The sequence below is a fragment of the Oryzias melastigma genome, linkage group LG7 (genome assembly GCF_002922805.2).
Source record: "Oryzias melastigma strain HK-1 linkage group LG7, ASM292280v2, whole genome shotgun sequence".
NCBI classification, from domain to species: Eukaryota; Metazoa; Chordata; class Actinopteri; order Beloniformes; family Adrianichthyidae; genus Oryzias; species Oryzias melastigma.
Window position 1 is genome coordinate 8,432,297 of NC_050518.1, and position 16,884 is coordinate 8,449,180.

Genomic DNA, 16,884 nt, shown 5'->3' on the forward strand with positions numbered 1-16,884 from the left:
CCGGTGGACAGCGTAGCGAGTTAGCGAGTTAGCGAGCTCCGCTTCACAGCAAGTCGGACTACTGAGTGCCCACTCAAGCCAGTGTGGGCAAACATGGGGGGCCACCATGGAACCTGCGGACTAACCCACCTGGGGCCCACCAATTCAGCTCAAATGTAAGCCATATGGGAAATGTTTGCTAGGTATGTGCATCTCTTGGGGGCTAAGTCACCCTATTCTTAGAACCTAGTGACACCCCTGGGTGTAACAATCAATTAATCAATTTATATTCCTACGATCCAACCAGCTATCATTACATTCAAATGTGTGGAAAGTGCTGTGGGCTCCATGTGGGTTATACAAGTATACCTCATTTACCACTTGACCATAAGGTGTGGTATATGTTTCATTTGGGTGGACTATAGTGAATCGTATTGTTAAAAAAAACTAAAAAACAATATTGACTATGAATCGTATCGTAAACCACAAATTGTGATTTGAATTGAATGGTTAAAATGAATCATAATACCCCTACTTCTTATGGAAAACTCACAATGAAGGTTCTGGGCTCCTAAACAAACGAGTTTGTGAGAAGACTGGAACATGCTCGTTGTAAACGCTGCTTCTCTGTGCTTGTGAGGTCTTTGGCGCACATTCCTGTCAGTGCAGTGCAGACACAAGTCCACAAGGGAAAAGGAAAATGAGAGGTTTAGCAAGCAACAGGAAAACCGCTAAGAGAACACATTCCAGAGCAGACTCAGTGCGGGACAATAAGGGGTGGGACGAAAAAATCTATACTATTTAAAAAATCTCTAATCTTGCCTTTAATCTCCAGCAAAGACAGCGTTCTTACTTTTACAAGAAGTTCCTGTCACTCGTGAAGAAGTCGAGGCGGAAGCAGAGCGCTTCAGGAGCCGCGACCATGTTCGTGTCGAGGGTTTATCAGCGCAGATTTGGACCGAGATGAGATAGGGTTCTTCAGCTCGCTGTTCCTTCGACCTGCCGGGACCCAGCCGGCCGCCTCTGCTCTTTTATTCCACTCACGAGACATATTTACCGCGTCTGCTGCTGCTACGTGGACTTTGTTTTGAGTGGAAGGTGTTGAAAAGTGCGGATGAACTTAAAGAAGGCGTCAGTGGAGGATGTGAAGAAGCTCCGTGGATCGAACATGCATTCAAACTAACTTTTGGATAGAGGAACGCCTGATGTGTCTCTGATATGAGGTGTTTACATCTGTCAAGTTAAAAGGAAAACAGGTAAGGCGCCTGATCCATTCTAGTCCTTATGTTTATAGCCTGAAATGTACAGAAAAACACTGAATTGCCTTTTAATATCCTTAAATGTGTTTAAGGTGCAGAAAAGGTGTTAAAATCACAATTTTTACCATTAATCTGATATATTCTGACCCTTTTTGTTCCTCTTTCAAAACCAAAACTATTAATTTCCCTAATTACAATGTGTGCAGGTACATTCTTATTTAAAATAGACAAGTTTTACGTGTATTTATAGATCACTGATTGATTTTACAACTTGTATTTAGAACAAAATAATTCTAAGCAGTTTTAAGATGAAATGTTGATAACATTTACTACTTTAACACTTTAGATGAGGTGCTGCAAAACACTTAATCTAATGTTGACACAGATAGTTAATACATTTGTTTTAATCTTTTAAGCAGTTTATTATTTGTTGACAATGGTCTCACTTTAGATCAAGTGTCAAAGTCAAAGCCAGGGGGCCGGATCCGGCCCTCCAGATCATCCTAATTTATTGTTCTAACTTGAATAATTTTGACAAAATATATTTTTACGGAGAGTAAAATATTGAAAGTTATTTAAAGTTTACATTGATTTATTCTGGAATAGTATTCCTGCCTGTTTTTATTAAAATCCATGTTAAAAGGTTACATTTTTACAGTTTTAATAATGTAGTTTTAGTGTGTTCAATAGAAGTTTATCCTGTTTAGCCCGCGACCTAAGGAGTGTTTTGGATTTTGACACCCTTGCTTTAGATGGCAATAATTCTTAGTATGTTAATAAACCTTATTCAGCTTATTGTGCTAATAAATGTCTTACTAACACTATAAACACATTAATAATGTTTGTTAATAAAGCTTGTTAAGGAATCATATTATAAAGTGTTACCACATTTCTCTGAAATGAACGTAAGAAACATGTTTTTGTTACGACTTCATGCATATTTACATAAACATAAAAGCATGCTAATATTATGAGGTCTGATAAACACAATGATCAAGTGTTTGGGTTTAAAGTTGAGATTTAAATTGGAGCTTTATTTCTTTTTTGATTAGATGCTTATTCATATCTGCTTAATTTTAGCCATTTTACTTTGAAAATATGTCAGTCTTTGCTACTTTCCTCCCTCTATTTCTGCTTTTCTCACCCATCCTCCACAAACATATCCAAGGCGACATTTGGCCTCTCAGACTGCAGGTCATCGTGCTTCCTCTTTTGCCAGACACATGCTTGTCAATTACATATTACAGATTTTACTACTAATTTTTCTTTTTGCTGTCTTTTGGATGGGAAATGTTTGTGTATGTAGCATATGTGTCATATTTGTCATTTTCATTCTTTAGAGGGGTAGTGCACGTCAGAGCCTGCAGGGAGCGAGTGATCTTTATCATTTTCATTATACTTGCAGATGATCAGAGGAGCTGAATTGCAAATTTTAGGTTGTTTTTTTTTTGTAAAATCGTCAGCTTTTTATAGAAATGCATCACAGTGTGTTTTGTTTTTTTTTTTCCCGGAGAAAGAGTTAAAAGAGTTTGTTGGTGCGCTGAGGCCCCGAGAAGGGGCAGAAGGAGACAGTCGTGCTGTGGCATGGCCCCACAATCCACCACTGTAACCACACAGTCATCATGATGGAATGAGAAATCGGTCTCCCAGAGTGCAGCTGTGCAGATGAGAGGAAGAGATGACAATGAATCTTTTCCCTTGAGTCCTGTGTTTGTAGCTATGAACAGAGGCGAGCAGAGGAAGACTTAGACTGCTGCAGTCGCTGACAATGTCGGTCCACTTTCCGTGATGAAATGATACCTAACAAAATGCTGCTCTACGGAGAATTAATTCAGTCTGTGGGTGGAGTTGTGTTTATGCCGCTCTTCCTCCGGACTCACAGATTCATCACCACTGATACGGAGGCTGTTTGACTCAGGAAGCTCCGCTGGTTCATAAAATACGGCCCTTGTGGTTTGTAGCGTGGTGGTGTTCACTGAAAAATAGGGTTTTCATCCGCTGAGCTCAAACCACATAAGACAAGTGTTCAAAAGGCGACTTTTGACGAATGATTTTCTCTGAACTTTTTAGCTTTATCTGACAGAAATATTTGATTTGATTTGACAAACTTTTATTCTGAAACAATGTCATTGTCAAGAGAGTTAGCTCATTTGATTTCCAAAGAGAAATAAATAGAACACCAACACAGTTTTAAAGACAAGTTCATGCTGCTGATGTTTTTGATACCTTAATTAAACTACTAAAATAAAAAAAGAGGATGTATTTTTGTTAGGATTTGAAATAATTCAATTAAATTGCTATATTGATGGGGGCGGCATGGTGGGGTAGTGGTTAACACTCATCTCACAGCAGGTCCGTTGGTTGAGAGGTGAAACTAATATGTCCCTAGGTGTGAATGTGGGACTGTGTGACCCTGCAATGGACTGGTAAACCATCCACCTTTGCCTGACAGTGGTTGGGATAGGCTCCAGCATCCCTGTACTCACATCAGGGATTAAGCAGGTTTAGAGGATGATGGATTCTTTACAAGACCTTTTGTTCAAGGACTTAATCACCTTAAGAAATCAATTCCTATATTATCTAATTTATCTCTATTATAGATCTGTGATAATCTGTGCAGAAATATGAGTCATACTTTCATATCTATATGATATATACATGTAATTTTTTCTTAACCAAATAGATTGAAGGGAGCTTTGGAGAACTTTTGGCAACGTCAGAGAAAGTGGTTCTCAAGTTCCAGTTAGATAAATAAGTGCACGGCTTAAATTGAGACGATAAACTCAGAATAATATGAACTGATAAGAGCTAGAGGTCTACTCTATAGAAACATGAGCTGGGCCATCATCAGAGTGTTACTCCAACGTTAAACAAAACATTTATAGAGTGAAGCTTACATATGTCAAGTTTTTGTCTTATCAGACACAGAGATCAAACACATTGATTGCTCTTTTTGTTTGTAATTTGTATATTAAAAATAAGTAATATGTTATACCAAATATAGATAACAATTTATATACAAGAGCAGCATGATGCTTTGTAAATAAATTAACAATCCAGGAAAATACAACAAAATCCACAAATAAAGTTTATTCAAATTTGATGAGTTTTCCCTTTGAGATATTTGTGCTTAATGTCTCTTTTTTTCTTTATAATTAATGATACTTTGTATAGAGTTTATTCAGTTTCCCGGCAATGTATGCTAATCAACAGAAAGTATGAATTAAAAAGAAAATTCGACATATTTCAGTTTTAGCTTACAGTGTGTAATATGGGAATCGAGTCCTGACATTGTCTGAAAAATACATAACTATTGCTACCAAAAAAGTGACAAAATATGAATCTATTTTATGGTCAAAGGAGAACTAATCAACATTTTTTGTGCTTTCATAATAATTAGGAAAAATAGCCAGGAACTTTCTGGACTCGTTGATATTCAACTAGTGGAAGAGTTTCTTTAAAAGCAAAAATATATATATAAATATTAGGACAATGTCAAGATAAAAGGACATCATCAGTCACTAATAATAAGTGATTGTTGCTGTCAACAATCTGAAAGGGTAATAGGAGCATTAACAAGGGAGATGCTATCACTCTGCCTGGAGAGAACGAATAATACTAACAAGTGGGAAACATCTAAGATAGTCATCTTTTTATTTTCGGAAACTAATCTTCTAAGCTGTTTACTTCAAAGTCAAACTGTGCATCGCTGCAGGAATGTACAAATATTCTAATTTATTATCGTATTCAACATACAAAACCACAAATCATCTCCAAACAAAAAGGCCAGAGCTTGGCAGCTCTGTCTGTGTTTGCACCGTTCCATCAGAGTAAACCTGGAGATTTCTCAGACAATGCCCTCCAGCCACACAAACCAGAGTGGGCATGTCTGACTGCCATGCACAACACCACACTTAGCAAAAGCACAACACAGATTATCGGCATGATCACCCCATACCAGCTGTCTGTCAGGCACGGAGGGGGAGTGGTGGTAATTAGGACATTTCACAGCTGGAGGACCAGCTAAACAGAAGACCGTCAACTTGTGTGTTTACTATGTGACGCATTCTGCACTCAAGAGTGAGGACAGTTATCCTTCAGCCAAGACAAGTCTGGTCAGAGGATATCGATCTTAATTGTGGGATTAAATCTAAAAAAGAAAAAAGAAAGTTTGTCATGAGAAAGTCTGAAATTAAATGATTGAATGGATCCTTCGAATCCCTCATGTACTGAAGCAACGTTATAGAGAAGACTAAACTTTCAATATATTGCCATCAAAAGTACTTTTTTAAGCTTTTTTAAACTGTGTCTTCCTAGAGAACATGACATCACTTTTTGACCTTTTTTCCAATTCAATAGAGCTTTAAACCAACACAAGCTTGAAAATTCAAAAAGACAAAGGATGGACAAATTTGTCAAACCTTTATGTTTTTATTTATTGTGTTTGTTTTGTAGCTCTTTCAATAAATGCCATTAAAAGTAATTATTGAAATCTATAACAACCTTTTACCCAGCTACACTTTAAACTATTCGAGATCTATTTTTTTTTTTTTTGGGCATTCAAGATATTTTTCCAGGTTTTAGATTGTTTAAACTCATCTTTGTTCTACACCATTCCAAGTTTTTCTCAAAATCACCACAATTGAGATTTTTTTGTCTCATTTTGAGCTAGAAATAAGGAAAATATTATTAAAATGAGTCAAAATAATTTTTGACTCAGTCCTAAACTTGATTCACAACTCAAAAAAGACTCAAACTCCACTGTATTTTTGTGGTTCAATTTTAAGGAAGTATTTTAAATTTCTGTAAATGTTGACAAGTGAGACTGGCATTCATTATTATTAGTTTGGAAACAAAACTTTTGGTTTATGTTCTAAGAATAAGTGCTAGTTTTAGATTTTATCTTAATTTATTAAGATGAAGTAACTTGTACCAGGATTTTATTATTGTTTTGTTCACATTTTGTTCTAAAATGAGTCATTTCCACTTATTAATGTATCATTAAAATTAAAATGACCTGCAGTTAAGTATACTGAAACTACAAAAATGCAAACTATTTGCTTAGAACTATTCTTTTTATGATGTATAACATTCAATTTTAAGTAATTTTAGCAATTTTTAGCTTTTTTCTCCCTTGTGTTTCTAGATTTTAATATCTTATTATCAGATTCCATGTTAATTAAAAGTGCCGTGCTGCATGTACAGAGAATTGATTTTCTTCCTTGGATTACTGTTCTTTTCCTATTTTTAGGCTCTTTTTGCAGCCTTCTTGTATGTACCGTTTTTTTTCTTTTCTTCTTGCGTGACTCTGAAGACTGCAGCCCCAAACAATGAGCAGACGCGAGTCTGGTCGGCCCGCCGGGTGGGGCCACTCAATGGCAGGAAGCATAGCCAACAATATTTACTCTGTAAGCAAAGGAGTCTTGGAGTCATCAGGCCTGGAGTCTGGGTAGCACAGCGCCACATTCAGTCTGAGAGCACAAACACAAACACACTAGAGTGCTGTTTCAGCCCGCTTCCCCTCAGCCCCCTTTTTCCCACCCAGGGCAATTACTGCAAAGGCAGACAGGCTGGACCCTCCAGCTGTTGTTTTTGACCTCATTGTTTCCTCAAACCTCAGCTTTGAAATGTTAGGCACCATCATTCAGTTAGCTGCATTTGAGCAGGTAGATGTCATCTTACTAGACCAGAAATAAGATATATTGATGGTTCCTGTTGAGGAGAGTAAAATGATGGATCTAAACGCGAGAACTGTTTCTCTCTTTGCTGCTGTTTCACAGAGATGGGGAGCTCTGCTCTGCTCACATTGGCGCTAGCTGGACTTTTACTTTGGATTTCTGACACACATGCAGGTGAGTTCAGTTAAAATGACATTCTAGATCTGTTTCAGAAAGGGGTTAGAATCTAAATCCTCCAAAAATATATATGTTTAATGATTATCTTTTGCATTTTTCAACAACAAACACTACTGTGTCCAACTAACAAGCTTGGACATGATGTCTGTTTAGAGCTCGTCTATTAGGAAGAGGCAAAGCCAAGTTGTCTAATCCAGTTTGAAAGCTGAGTGAATTAGACTTTCTGCCTCTCAGTCCAAAAGAGGCTGTGAAAGTTCCACCTAAAGTATGTCAGACTGCTGCAGAGTTCTTGTCAAGAGGCTGTCTGCAGGTGCTTATGTCATTCTGCTCACACAATCAACAAGATCTGTGGTATTTCCTCCGTCCCAAAAGGGCAAAGCAGCTGGAGATAAGATTACTTTTATTTTTAATCCAAAGCAGCACAATAGTTTAACCATTTCTTTTATACATACGTTCAAACTGAAGTCGTCACAATTGTCTTCTATATGGTGCTTACTTACTTACTGGAGTTGTATCAAGTGACCAATCAAACGCTTATATTATTTCTATTATGTTTACCTGCTGTGTCCCTCAGACATCAACGATGATGCCGACGACAGGAAGCTGCTGTGCACCTGTGAGAACACTAAAGGCACGTGTCAGAATGGAACTTGCATCGGAGACTACTGCTTCTACACGTGGGTGCACGGCGAAGAGGAACGGGGGTGTTTCTCCAAGCGGCACTACAAAGAGCAGTGTTCGGGCTCCTTCAAGGGATTTTTTGTCCGTTGCTGCAAGGAAAATGAATGCAATGCCTTAATGACACCGCCTCCAAATATAAGTGAGTACTAAATTATTTGAAAAGCGCGTGCAGCGCTGATGATGCATCCTCTTTATATTTTAATAGTAGAGTGTCTTCAATCAGAGGCTTCATAATATACACTAATGACCACCTAACTACAATTACACTGAAGAACTTATGTTCTACTTTAGGCTAATAGGTTAACAAGTGATTAAAGTACATTTTAAATTTTGTCCAGTTTGGAGCAACAGTTCATTGCACTTTAAGACCTTAAACAAACCTTAAAGTAGTAACTGCCTCCCCCTAGTGGCCACTTGCTGTAAGTTCATACAAAAACTTCTGGCATGTTTTATAAAAACGTCATCTTTCCATTTGGAATTCTACCAAGGATGAAACATTTCCTGTTTTTCTAAACTCTTTTGATATATTTTTGTTCTCTAGATGGGGATCCAACAACAGTTCCACCTCCAGAGCCTCTCCACCCAGAGATGTGGATCAGCGTGTCCTCCCTGCTCCTGCTCACAACCTTAAGTGTTGTGGGCTTTGTTCTTTTCCTGCGCTTTCGACATGCACCCTGCAGACAGAAAGACCTCGAAGACCATGACACCACCCTGATCAAAGTCCCCACTGGAGAGGACCCATCATATGGAGTAAGGAACACTGTTTCTTTACAGGGCAAAAAAAACATCTATTAAGTCCAGTTTTTACAGACTAAAACCCACCAATAGCCATGAAACCTCACTTTATTGTTAAAAAAATAAAAATGTTTCATGTTTTTGTGGCCATCAAGCCATTTATTTATTATTTATGTAATGTAGCTTTTAAAAATCTACAATAACGGATTTATAACAATGTTATAGTACTATTAAGTAACTTCTTGATTGAAGGGGCTTGATTGAGGAATATGCCAAACTTTTTTAAAAATTTTATCTATGATTTTACTTATTACATTTTTTTACATTTTACCTAAATGAGTGTTGACAAACTGTTAAAAAAAAATCATTGCAATTTGGCACCCCCTCCAGCAGATGGCGCCCTAGGAAGCCGCCTAGCTCCCCTATGCCCAGGTCCGGCTCTGTATGTATATATATGACATTTCTGCTTACTTTCTCTTACTTAGGATATTTTCAAAGAGTTTTGCACATCAGGAAGTGGGACAGGACTTCCATATTTAGTCCAGAGGACAATGGCTAGACAAATCTCACTCGTTGAATGTGTTGGTGAGTTTTCTCTTTATGCATTTCTTAAAAGAAGTATTCACTGATGTATGTAGATCTTTACAACTGTCTCATTGTGTCCCTCTGTTTCCAGGAAAAGGCAGATATGGGGAGGTGTGGAGGGGAACGTGGATGGGAGAAAGTGTAGCTGTCAAGATTTTCTCCTCGAGGGACGAGCAGTCCTGGTTTAGGGAGACGGAGATCTACAATACTGTTCAGCTACGCCATGATAACATTCTTGGTACTGCAATTAAACCTCTGAGGATCATTTTACCAAAAAAACATATCCTCTTTGTACAGAATCCCTTTAAACCATCCCTTTTTTTCTGGTTTTTAGGTTTTATAGCCTCAGACATGACATCCAAGAACTCCAGCACTCAGTTGTGGCTCGTTACCCACTTTCACGAGTTGGGTTCACTGTATGATTTCCTGCAATACAGTAGCCTAGAGCCAGAGAGCTGCTTGAGGATGTGTCTGTCCGTGGCCTGTGGCCTGGTCCACCTCCACACTGAGATTGTCAGCTCCCAGGAAAAGCCAGCGATCGCCCACCGAGACCTGAAAAGCAGAAACATCCTTGTGAAGCGGAACGGACAGTGCTGCATCGCTGATCTAGGTCAGAATTACTCTGGAGATTACACCAGTTATAGTAGATATATCTGAAACTTTTCCTACTTTGGTAAAAAAAAAAAAAAAAAAAAAAATGTAAATAGGTCAACCAAAAGCTTCCACCTGTGCTCTTTAGGTTTGGCTGTGATCCACACTCAGGCTCATGATTCTCTGGATGTGGGCAACAACCCTCGTGTGGGGACCAAGCGCTACATGGCCCCTGAGGTCCTGGATGAGACCATTCGTGTGGACGTCTTTGAGTCTTACAAACAGACTGACATCTGGGCTCTGGGCCTGGTATTCTGGGAAATATCCCGCAGAACTATCGTCAATGGTGAGGCGACAACAGTCTAAATCTTCTGAACTTACACCCATCTGCAGAGAGGATTAGGAATGTTTTTCATAAACGCGGGTTTATCAATCTACAGTCATGCATCCTGCAAAAGTGACATATTTTCCTTCCATAGATTATATTAGATTTCTCTCATCTACTTTGTGTCTTCTACCCTGTAAGCAAACACATTATAAGATGTCAGTCACTCGTTTTTCGTCAGTCCTCTGTTTTTCTAGCCTGTATTTGTTTCCACTATCCTCTCATGATTAGCACACCAGTAATTATAAACAGTCCTATCTGGTGTCAGCACTGACTACTACATAGTCCAGACTTCTGTGCACACATTTTTAGATTCATACACATAACCACGCACATCTATTCACATATAAGAACTCATACAGATGAGTGATGTCTTCAGGGAATTGATATCTTCCCTGTATTTTGTTTACTTTATCAAACTACAGCGTCAGGCTCAAATGTTTGAAATGAACAAGAAGATAAAACTTTTCAAATAACAGATTTTTTAAAACTTTTTAATTGTTTGTATTGAAGTGTTCCAGCTCTCTTCCTACAAAAAAAAGTGCATGATGTATAAGTTAGTATTCTTTTTGTGTTCTTGAAGGGATTGTGGAGGAGTACCGTCCTCCTTTCTTTGACATGGTGCCGTCAGATCCCAGCTTTGAGGAGATGAAGAAGGTTGTGTGTGTGGATCAGCATCGGCCCAGTCTGCACAACCGGCTCAACTCCCACCCAGTAATTCCTCACACACACACACACTTAGACATCCTGTAATGCCTTAGTCACAACAACTGTCATTACGGGTGGATATGAGCTATCTGCAGGTGAAAAATGGGTAAATCTATATTGGCAAATTTGCACGCAGGTGACCCACATGAAATATGAAAGATGTAAATCAATTGGAGGGCACGTAGGAGGAAAATATATATGCAAATTTTTCACCCTCATTTTTATTTTTTTCAACCCTCCGCAGGGAGCCAGTTTGTGCTGTTCAAGTGATTTCTTCCTTTCCCATTCTTTGCACACAATCAGAGTGTATGTTGTGTGGACATTCTACAGGCATCTTATGGGCACTTATGCATCACCTGCACAAAGTGCGTGCAGCATTTGCACTCGGTCAGTAAGGAGCCAGTACACACACCTCACTAATGGCTAGAGGGTGGGGTAAAGAGCACTGTACGACACCATCACTCAAACGTTATGTAAAAAGTTAGGACACCCTGTGAAAGCCTGTATATTTTCCCACATATTTGGATTCACACACATTTAATATCAATTTAAACAACACAAAAAGTACGGAAACCGAAAACGGCCTGCCCTACTTTTTTGTATCGTTTTTTTTTTTTATATAATATCTTGTTATCAGGAGAAAACGAACTTCATTTTCTCGAGAGAACAAGATAATAACTCATTATAACGATAACGAGATTATCAGTAACGAAGAAAGAAGCGTCCGCCCGCTTCTTTTCCCGCACTGAGATGTCGAGACTTCACCTGCTTTAAGTCTCTTTATTTTATGGTTAACAACACCAACAGCAGAAGAACACCACAAAAGTTGCCCCTCAAACGTCTTCATTCCGTCTCATGCACAAGCCCTCCTCCCTTTATTTCCCTAAAACCTTCGAACAAACAGGTTGATTGACAGAAATCAGGGCCGACGAGAATCTGCGAATGGTGCGTTCACTAAGCTCTGGACATCAGCGGACCCAAACAGCCACTCGGCCAAGCTCAATCTGCTACCATGCTTTTGTCAGTTTTATACAATCCGCAGCAAAACAAAGCAGTTTTTCAGAGAAAATGTAGACATTAATCAGTAGATTTTAAAAGGATCAGTTCCGGTGTTTGACATTTTCTCTGATAAGTTGCTTTGTTTTGCTGCTGATGTCCGGAGCTCAGTGAACGCACCATGCAGAAACTCTTCTCTTTGAATTAATCTGTTTGGGGTTTTTTTTCGGAAATAACGGGAGGGGGCTGGCGCATGAGACGGAATTAAAATAATTAAAGAGCATATATCCACTAATAAATAAAAAATAGACTAAAAACAACTTTTGTGGAGTGTTTTTCTGCTGCTTTTCTTGTTAACCACAAACTGAGACTTAAAACAGGTGAAGCCTTAGCGTCTCCGTGCAGAAATGGGAGGGGGGACTCTTCATTCTTCGTTCTCGATTATCTTCCTATAATGAGAAAACAAATGTCGTCTTTTCGTTATAACAAGATAGTGACTCTTGTTATAACAAGAAAACAATTAAAAAAAAAGAAAAATTAGTAGGGCAGGCCGTTTTTGGCTTCTGTATCCAAGTGATGACTTTACGCCAAAAAATGTAAGCCTATTTAAAACTTTCTATGAAATGTGATTTCCAAACAATATTAATTTCCACTTGTGTATAAGTTTAAACACTTCACACCTAGGACACATTTAAGAATTTGATAGATTGCACAAAAATGTCTCAATTGTGCAATTTCATCTAAAGGAGCAAAAATAGCAAATAGGAGGCAGGAGGTCCAAACATTGACTGCCAATAAAATATGAATTTTTGTTCAAGTCTTTTTTATTAAATCACTTTCTTTTTTAGACATTTTTTAATAAGATTGAATATATAAACATTGTTTAAGACAGAGATGATTATTTAATGGTAATATATTGATTTCTTCACAACTGTACATGTGTGTAACTTACATTATCCTTACTTATCACACGCACAACAATAGTACGTTCCATTTTTATGACGTACCTTCAGGTGGCCTCAAGGGAACTTCCAGACATATTGTGCTCATCTTATCCCTTCTGCTATACCAGGCATGTTTACATGAAAAGTGGGGTCATCTGGACCCCACAAGATAGAGCACTGAACTTTTTTTTTCAAGGATTTTCTATCTTCACTGGTGTCTTCACCTCTGTCATGGGCGGGATCAAACATCGATATAAGCGTGGGGTCATCTGGACCCCATAAGAGATCACAAGGATTAAAATGCTTTACGTTAAATTTTTTTAAACTCATCTGTCACCTTCACCACACATATGCTTCATTCGGGTTTTGCTTGTGTCCAGATCCTGTCAGCCCTTGTGAAGATCATGAAGGAGTGCTGGTACAAGAACCCGACAGCTCGCCTCACAGCCTTACGGGTAAAGAAGACTCTCTCCAAGTTGGACCTCGACAGCGACTTCAGTCTCAGCAAAGTCAAGCAGGACATCTAAGATGAACTCGTGCAAACACTCCAAACTTCGCCGACTTTTGCATCAGTTTACAGCAGCGGCAGAAGATTAACATCCGCTGACACAAACAGTATTACCTTCAAATGAAAAAGTCTGAAGACCAAATCTGAACTGCAACCACTAATGCATCAGCTGTCATCTGCTGTTGCAACAGAAGCTGCATAGCCAAAGTTTCTCCACAGCCTCGCTCATTACCGTCCACCCCCAACCTCGAACATGATGACTAAATGGAAAATCTGTGATTGCACACACTCCTACAAAGTGAATCTCATTTATAAGGGAGCACTTTTGACCAAAACCACTGAGAACCACATTGCACATTAATGTTTGGTTAACTCTCTTAAAAAAGAAAAAAAACATGAAACTTGTATAGAATATTATGCTCACGAACAGCACGATACATATTTAAGTTAAATAAAACAAGCGTTCACCAGCCACCACAAAGACAGACTTATCTGTCAAGTTGTATATATTCTATTGGCCTTAAGACTGTATGGATCAAATGGTTATTAGCTATGTTTTATATTCTAAAAGAAGTATTTTTTGTAATAGTGAATTATATTTTACATACTTTTTGGCCTTTTTTTTTCTTTTTACAATTTTATAAACTTAAAAAGAACCATAACAATCACTTTTGTCTGTAAAAACAACTCACAAAAACCTGTCATATTTTACATTTTGAATAAAGGAATGTATTTTTTAAGTGTCAGTGTGATGATTTTAGGATTTTTGTGCCACTGATCTCTGCAGGTTTCTCACTGGCCAACAGAGGTCATCAGACAAGCCTTAATGTTGGATTATCAAATTGCATATTTATTTGAAATATTTATAACATTGAAGTAAAAAATATACATTTTTTTTTTTTTTTTTACCAAAAACTTCATTATTAAATGATAATAGTCACAGAAGGGAAGGATGAAACATCTGATCAGACTCCACTATCAACATTAACATTGGCTTTTCAACAATGAACAAAACAGAGGAAATGTTGAGGTGGGGATTTTTTACTGAGGTCATGGATATGATTAATATTTAAAAGTTTCAATAACAGTGGAATAATTTTGAGATCACTTGTGTGGGTTTTTAAAATTATTTTTAGTAACTGTGACAATCTTGTTAAGATCTAAAAACCTCTTAAGGAGATCAAAATTGATCATTTTTGGATAGTTTATGTCACAATAAATTATGTCAACTTTTCTAAACAAAAGAAAAGTGAATTCATGCTAATATTCATCAACAAAAACCAGTTTTTCTGTTTTTTCAGACCTTGTTGGACCTTTTCTAACCTTACAGCACTGCTTTAATTTATTAAGCTTGAGAACAAACAGTATGAGGAATATGTTCTTTAAAATGGTAAGGTGTGATCTGTAAACTGGCAAGAACCAGATTAGTTAAAAGATCAGCTAAAGCTGTTAATCTTAATGCTTTTATATTTGTTTTACGTGTAACTTCTGAAAAAATTCAACTTTTGGTCTCATTTGTTGGTTTTCCATAAAAATATTAAGGAACGTATGAGGTGAAAGTAACAGTATCCTGTTTGTCCCCTCTGCACGCCCCTTATCAGTTCTTCTTGCTCTCTTTCCGTGCACGTGCGTGAGCGTGCATCGTCTCTGTCTGCTTGTTGAACAAACTCCGGAGAGATAATACACCCTGAAAGTCCCAGTCTGTCTGGTCAGTCAGACGAGGCTATTTTTAACTCAGTATGTTGGTTGTTGTGTGTCAAAGAGGCCAAGCTTTTCCTCTGTAGGTGCAGAAACCAACTGTGTCTGTCAAATTTTTACCTCCTCTGGGTATTTTTTTTCCAAGGTGGGATGTGATGAATCAGACAAGATGAAGAGATTTGTTGAGCAAAAATATTTACACAGAAGAAAAAGCAGATGGAGCAGCGCTAAAACTGACAGAATATGAAGATGAATGTTGGGGCTGAAGAGCAGACAGGAGTACAGGTGAACAAAGCAGTAAAGATAACACCTCTATAAACACCTGGGCTCACTGTATCCTGCACTACTTTTACAGCAGATAAATGTGCTGGTGGCACTGGCTCACCAAAAAAGCCTTTTCCTGTTTAGTCATCGGGGCATGTCACACATGTGCTCTAAAAGCTGCAAGAGGATGTCGTTTTTAAAGGCTCCTGCACTCTACAGTTGACTTGTGATTTAAAGTAATTAGGAAAAACAAAAAATCTTGAAGTTTTCAAGTTAAAAAAGAGCGGAATTTGAGTGTACAAGTGGCAGCTTCTACACTATGAGATGTTTCATAATTGAACATGAATAGATTTATGACTGTTTCTCTGAACTACAAAGGAAGACAATGAGTCAGCCGCCTCCTATCTCATCTTTTTTTCCCTATAACCCTCCAACCTAAATTCATCAGAGGATAGATTTGTGGTCTTCTTTGTGGTAGGAAAGTTTTCCATCTGCCGTTAACACACTTGATTTAAGCGCCACATGACTTTCTGTACTACTGAATGTTTGCACTCTTTTACAAAAAAAAGGTACTCTACGGTAAATGTATCTTTACCTAAACCATTAACTTCACCAGAGACATTCATTAGTAGACTGATTTTGGTTATAATTTTTGACTATAATCAGTCTTTTGCAAAACTCAAGCATTAATTCATTTAAAAGCTAAACTAATCATTCTCATACATATTTTTTTTTATTTTAACATTTTTTAATCTTTTATAATTGTGTGCTTTGCAGCATTCACACTATTGTGATTCTCCTGCGCCTTTCCGTACGTTTTTTGGCACGTAAAAACTCAAACACACTTTCAACGATTTCAGTAATCCTGGTATCATCACGTTTACCTCGTTCAGGATATTACTTGTACTTTTTTACTTATAAACATTATAGTTTTTGAAATATTGAATGTGCCCCTTTGAAAATAAATGAGATATTACTCAAATCCTTCAAAAACTTTGTGCACTTTGAAACTTGTGAAATTCTACACCAGATACACAATTTAAACTTTTAAATGTTCAGTAACTACTGGGGTTTTAAGGGGAATTTGGAGTTTAGATTTTACTTTAGCAACATACTAACTGTTTTGGGAAAATTAGACATTTTTTCCAGTTTTTGTATGGTAATTTGGAGTTTAGCTAATTAGCATTATGCTAGCTGTTTTAGCTAATTTAGACATTTTTCCATTTTTTTTGTGATAATTTTGGAGTTTATCAAATATTTTAACGATGTTTTGACAAAATTAGACATTTTACCATTTTAAAATTTGGCATTTAACTAATATTTGAGCAAGCTTTCAGCATCAACATTTTCAGCTATCTGCTCTAGCATCGTCAGCAGCCACATTTAGCTTACAGCATTCACACTAGCATTATCACAGGAAATGCCATATATCGAGTTTTAATTGCAGTTATGTAAGAGAAGAAAGAATAATTTAGTCTTTATATTTTTAAAAATCAGACAAATAAGGAAGCAATGTTTTTATTATTTTTAGTTTAAAGGTTATCTTCTGTGAAATTCATAAAACTGCAATAATGTTGAGCTTCTTAGATCATTTATGTTTATGTCTTAAAATGTGTGAGAGAATAAGAACATACATTCCATCAAACTCATTTTGACAGGTGACATTAAATACATTTTATACAAAATTTATGTTAAG

General features: G+C 37.4%; 1 protein-coding gene across 2 annotated transcripts; it reads left to right on the forward strand.

The window, feature by feature from the left end:
* Positions 1-670: 670 nt before the first annotated feature.
* Positions 671-13,966, forward strand: acvrl1 (activin A receptor like type 1). 2 transcript variants are annotated; one of them, XM_024292903.2, is made up of 10 exons: positions 676-1,235; positions 7,019-7,090; positions 7,668-7,913; positions 8,316-8,524; positions 8,995-9,094; positions 9,186-9,332; positions 9,429-9,704; positions 9,834-10,031; positions 10,654-10,784; positions 13,099-13,966. In XM_024292903.2, the coding sequence occupies exons 2-10, from the start codon at positions 7,021-7,023 to the stop codon at positions 13,243-13,245; spliced, it is 1,524 nt and encodes a 507-aa protein (XP_024148671.1). In that variant the 5' UTR covers positions 676-1,235; positions 7,019-7,020; the 3' UTR covers positions 13,246-13,966. The 2 variants fall into 2 exon arrangements, with proteins under 2 accessions (XP_024148669.1, XP_024148671.1); XM_024292901.2 differs by having other exon boundaries at positions 671-1,235; positions 9,186-9,704.
* The last annotated feature ends 2,918 nt before the right edge of the window (positions 13,967-16,884 follow it).

What these genes read in the sequence shown, in the direction of transcription:
- acvrl1 (XM_024292901.2), top strand. Translation starts at nt 7,021, where the DNA reads ATGGGGAGCTCTGCTCTGCTCACATTGGCGCTAGCTGGACTTTTACTT. An exon ending in GATTTCTGACACACATGCAG is followed by an intron (nt 7,091 to 7,667) that starts GTGAGTTCAGTT and finishes TGTGTCCCTCAG; the next exon opens with ACATCAACGATGATGCCGAC. An exon ending in CCGCAGAACTATCGTCAATG is followed by an intron (nt 10,032 to 10,653) that starts GTGAGGCGACAA and finishes GTGTTCTTGAAG; the next exon opens with GGATTGTGGAGGAGTACCGT.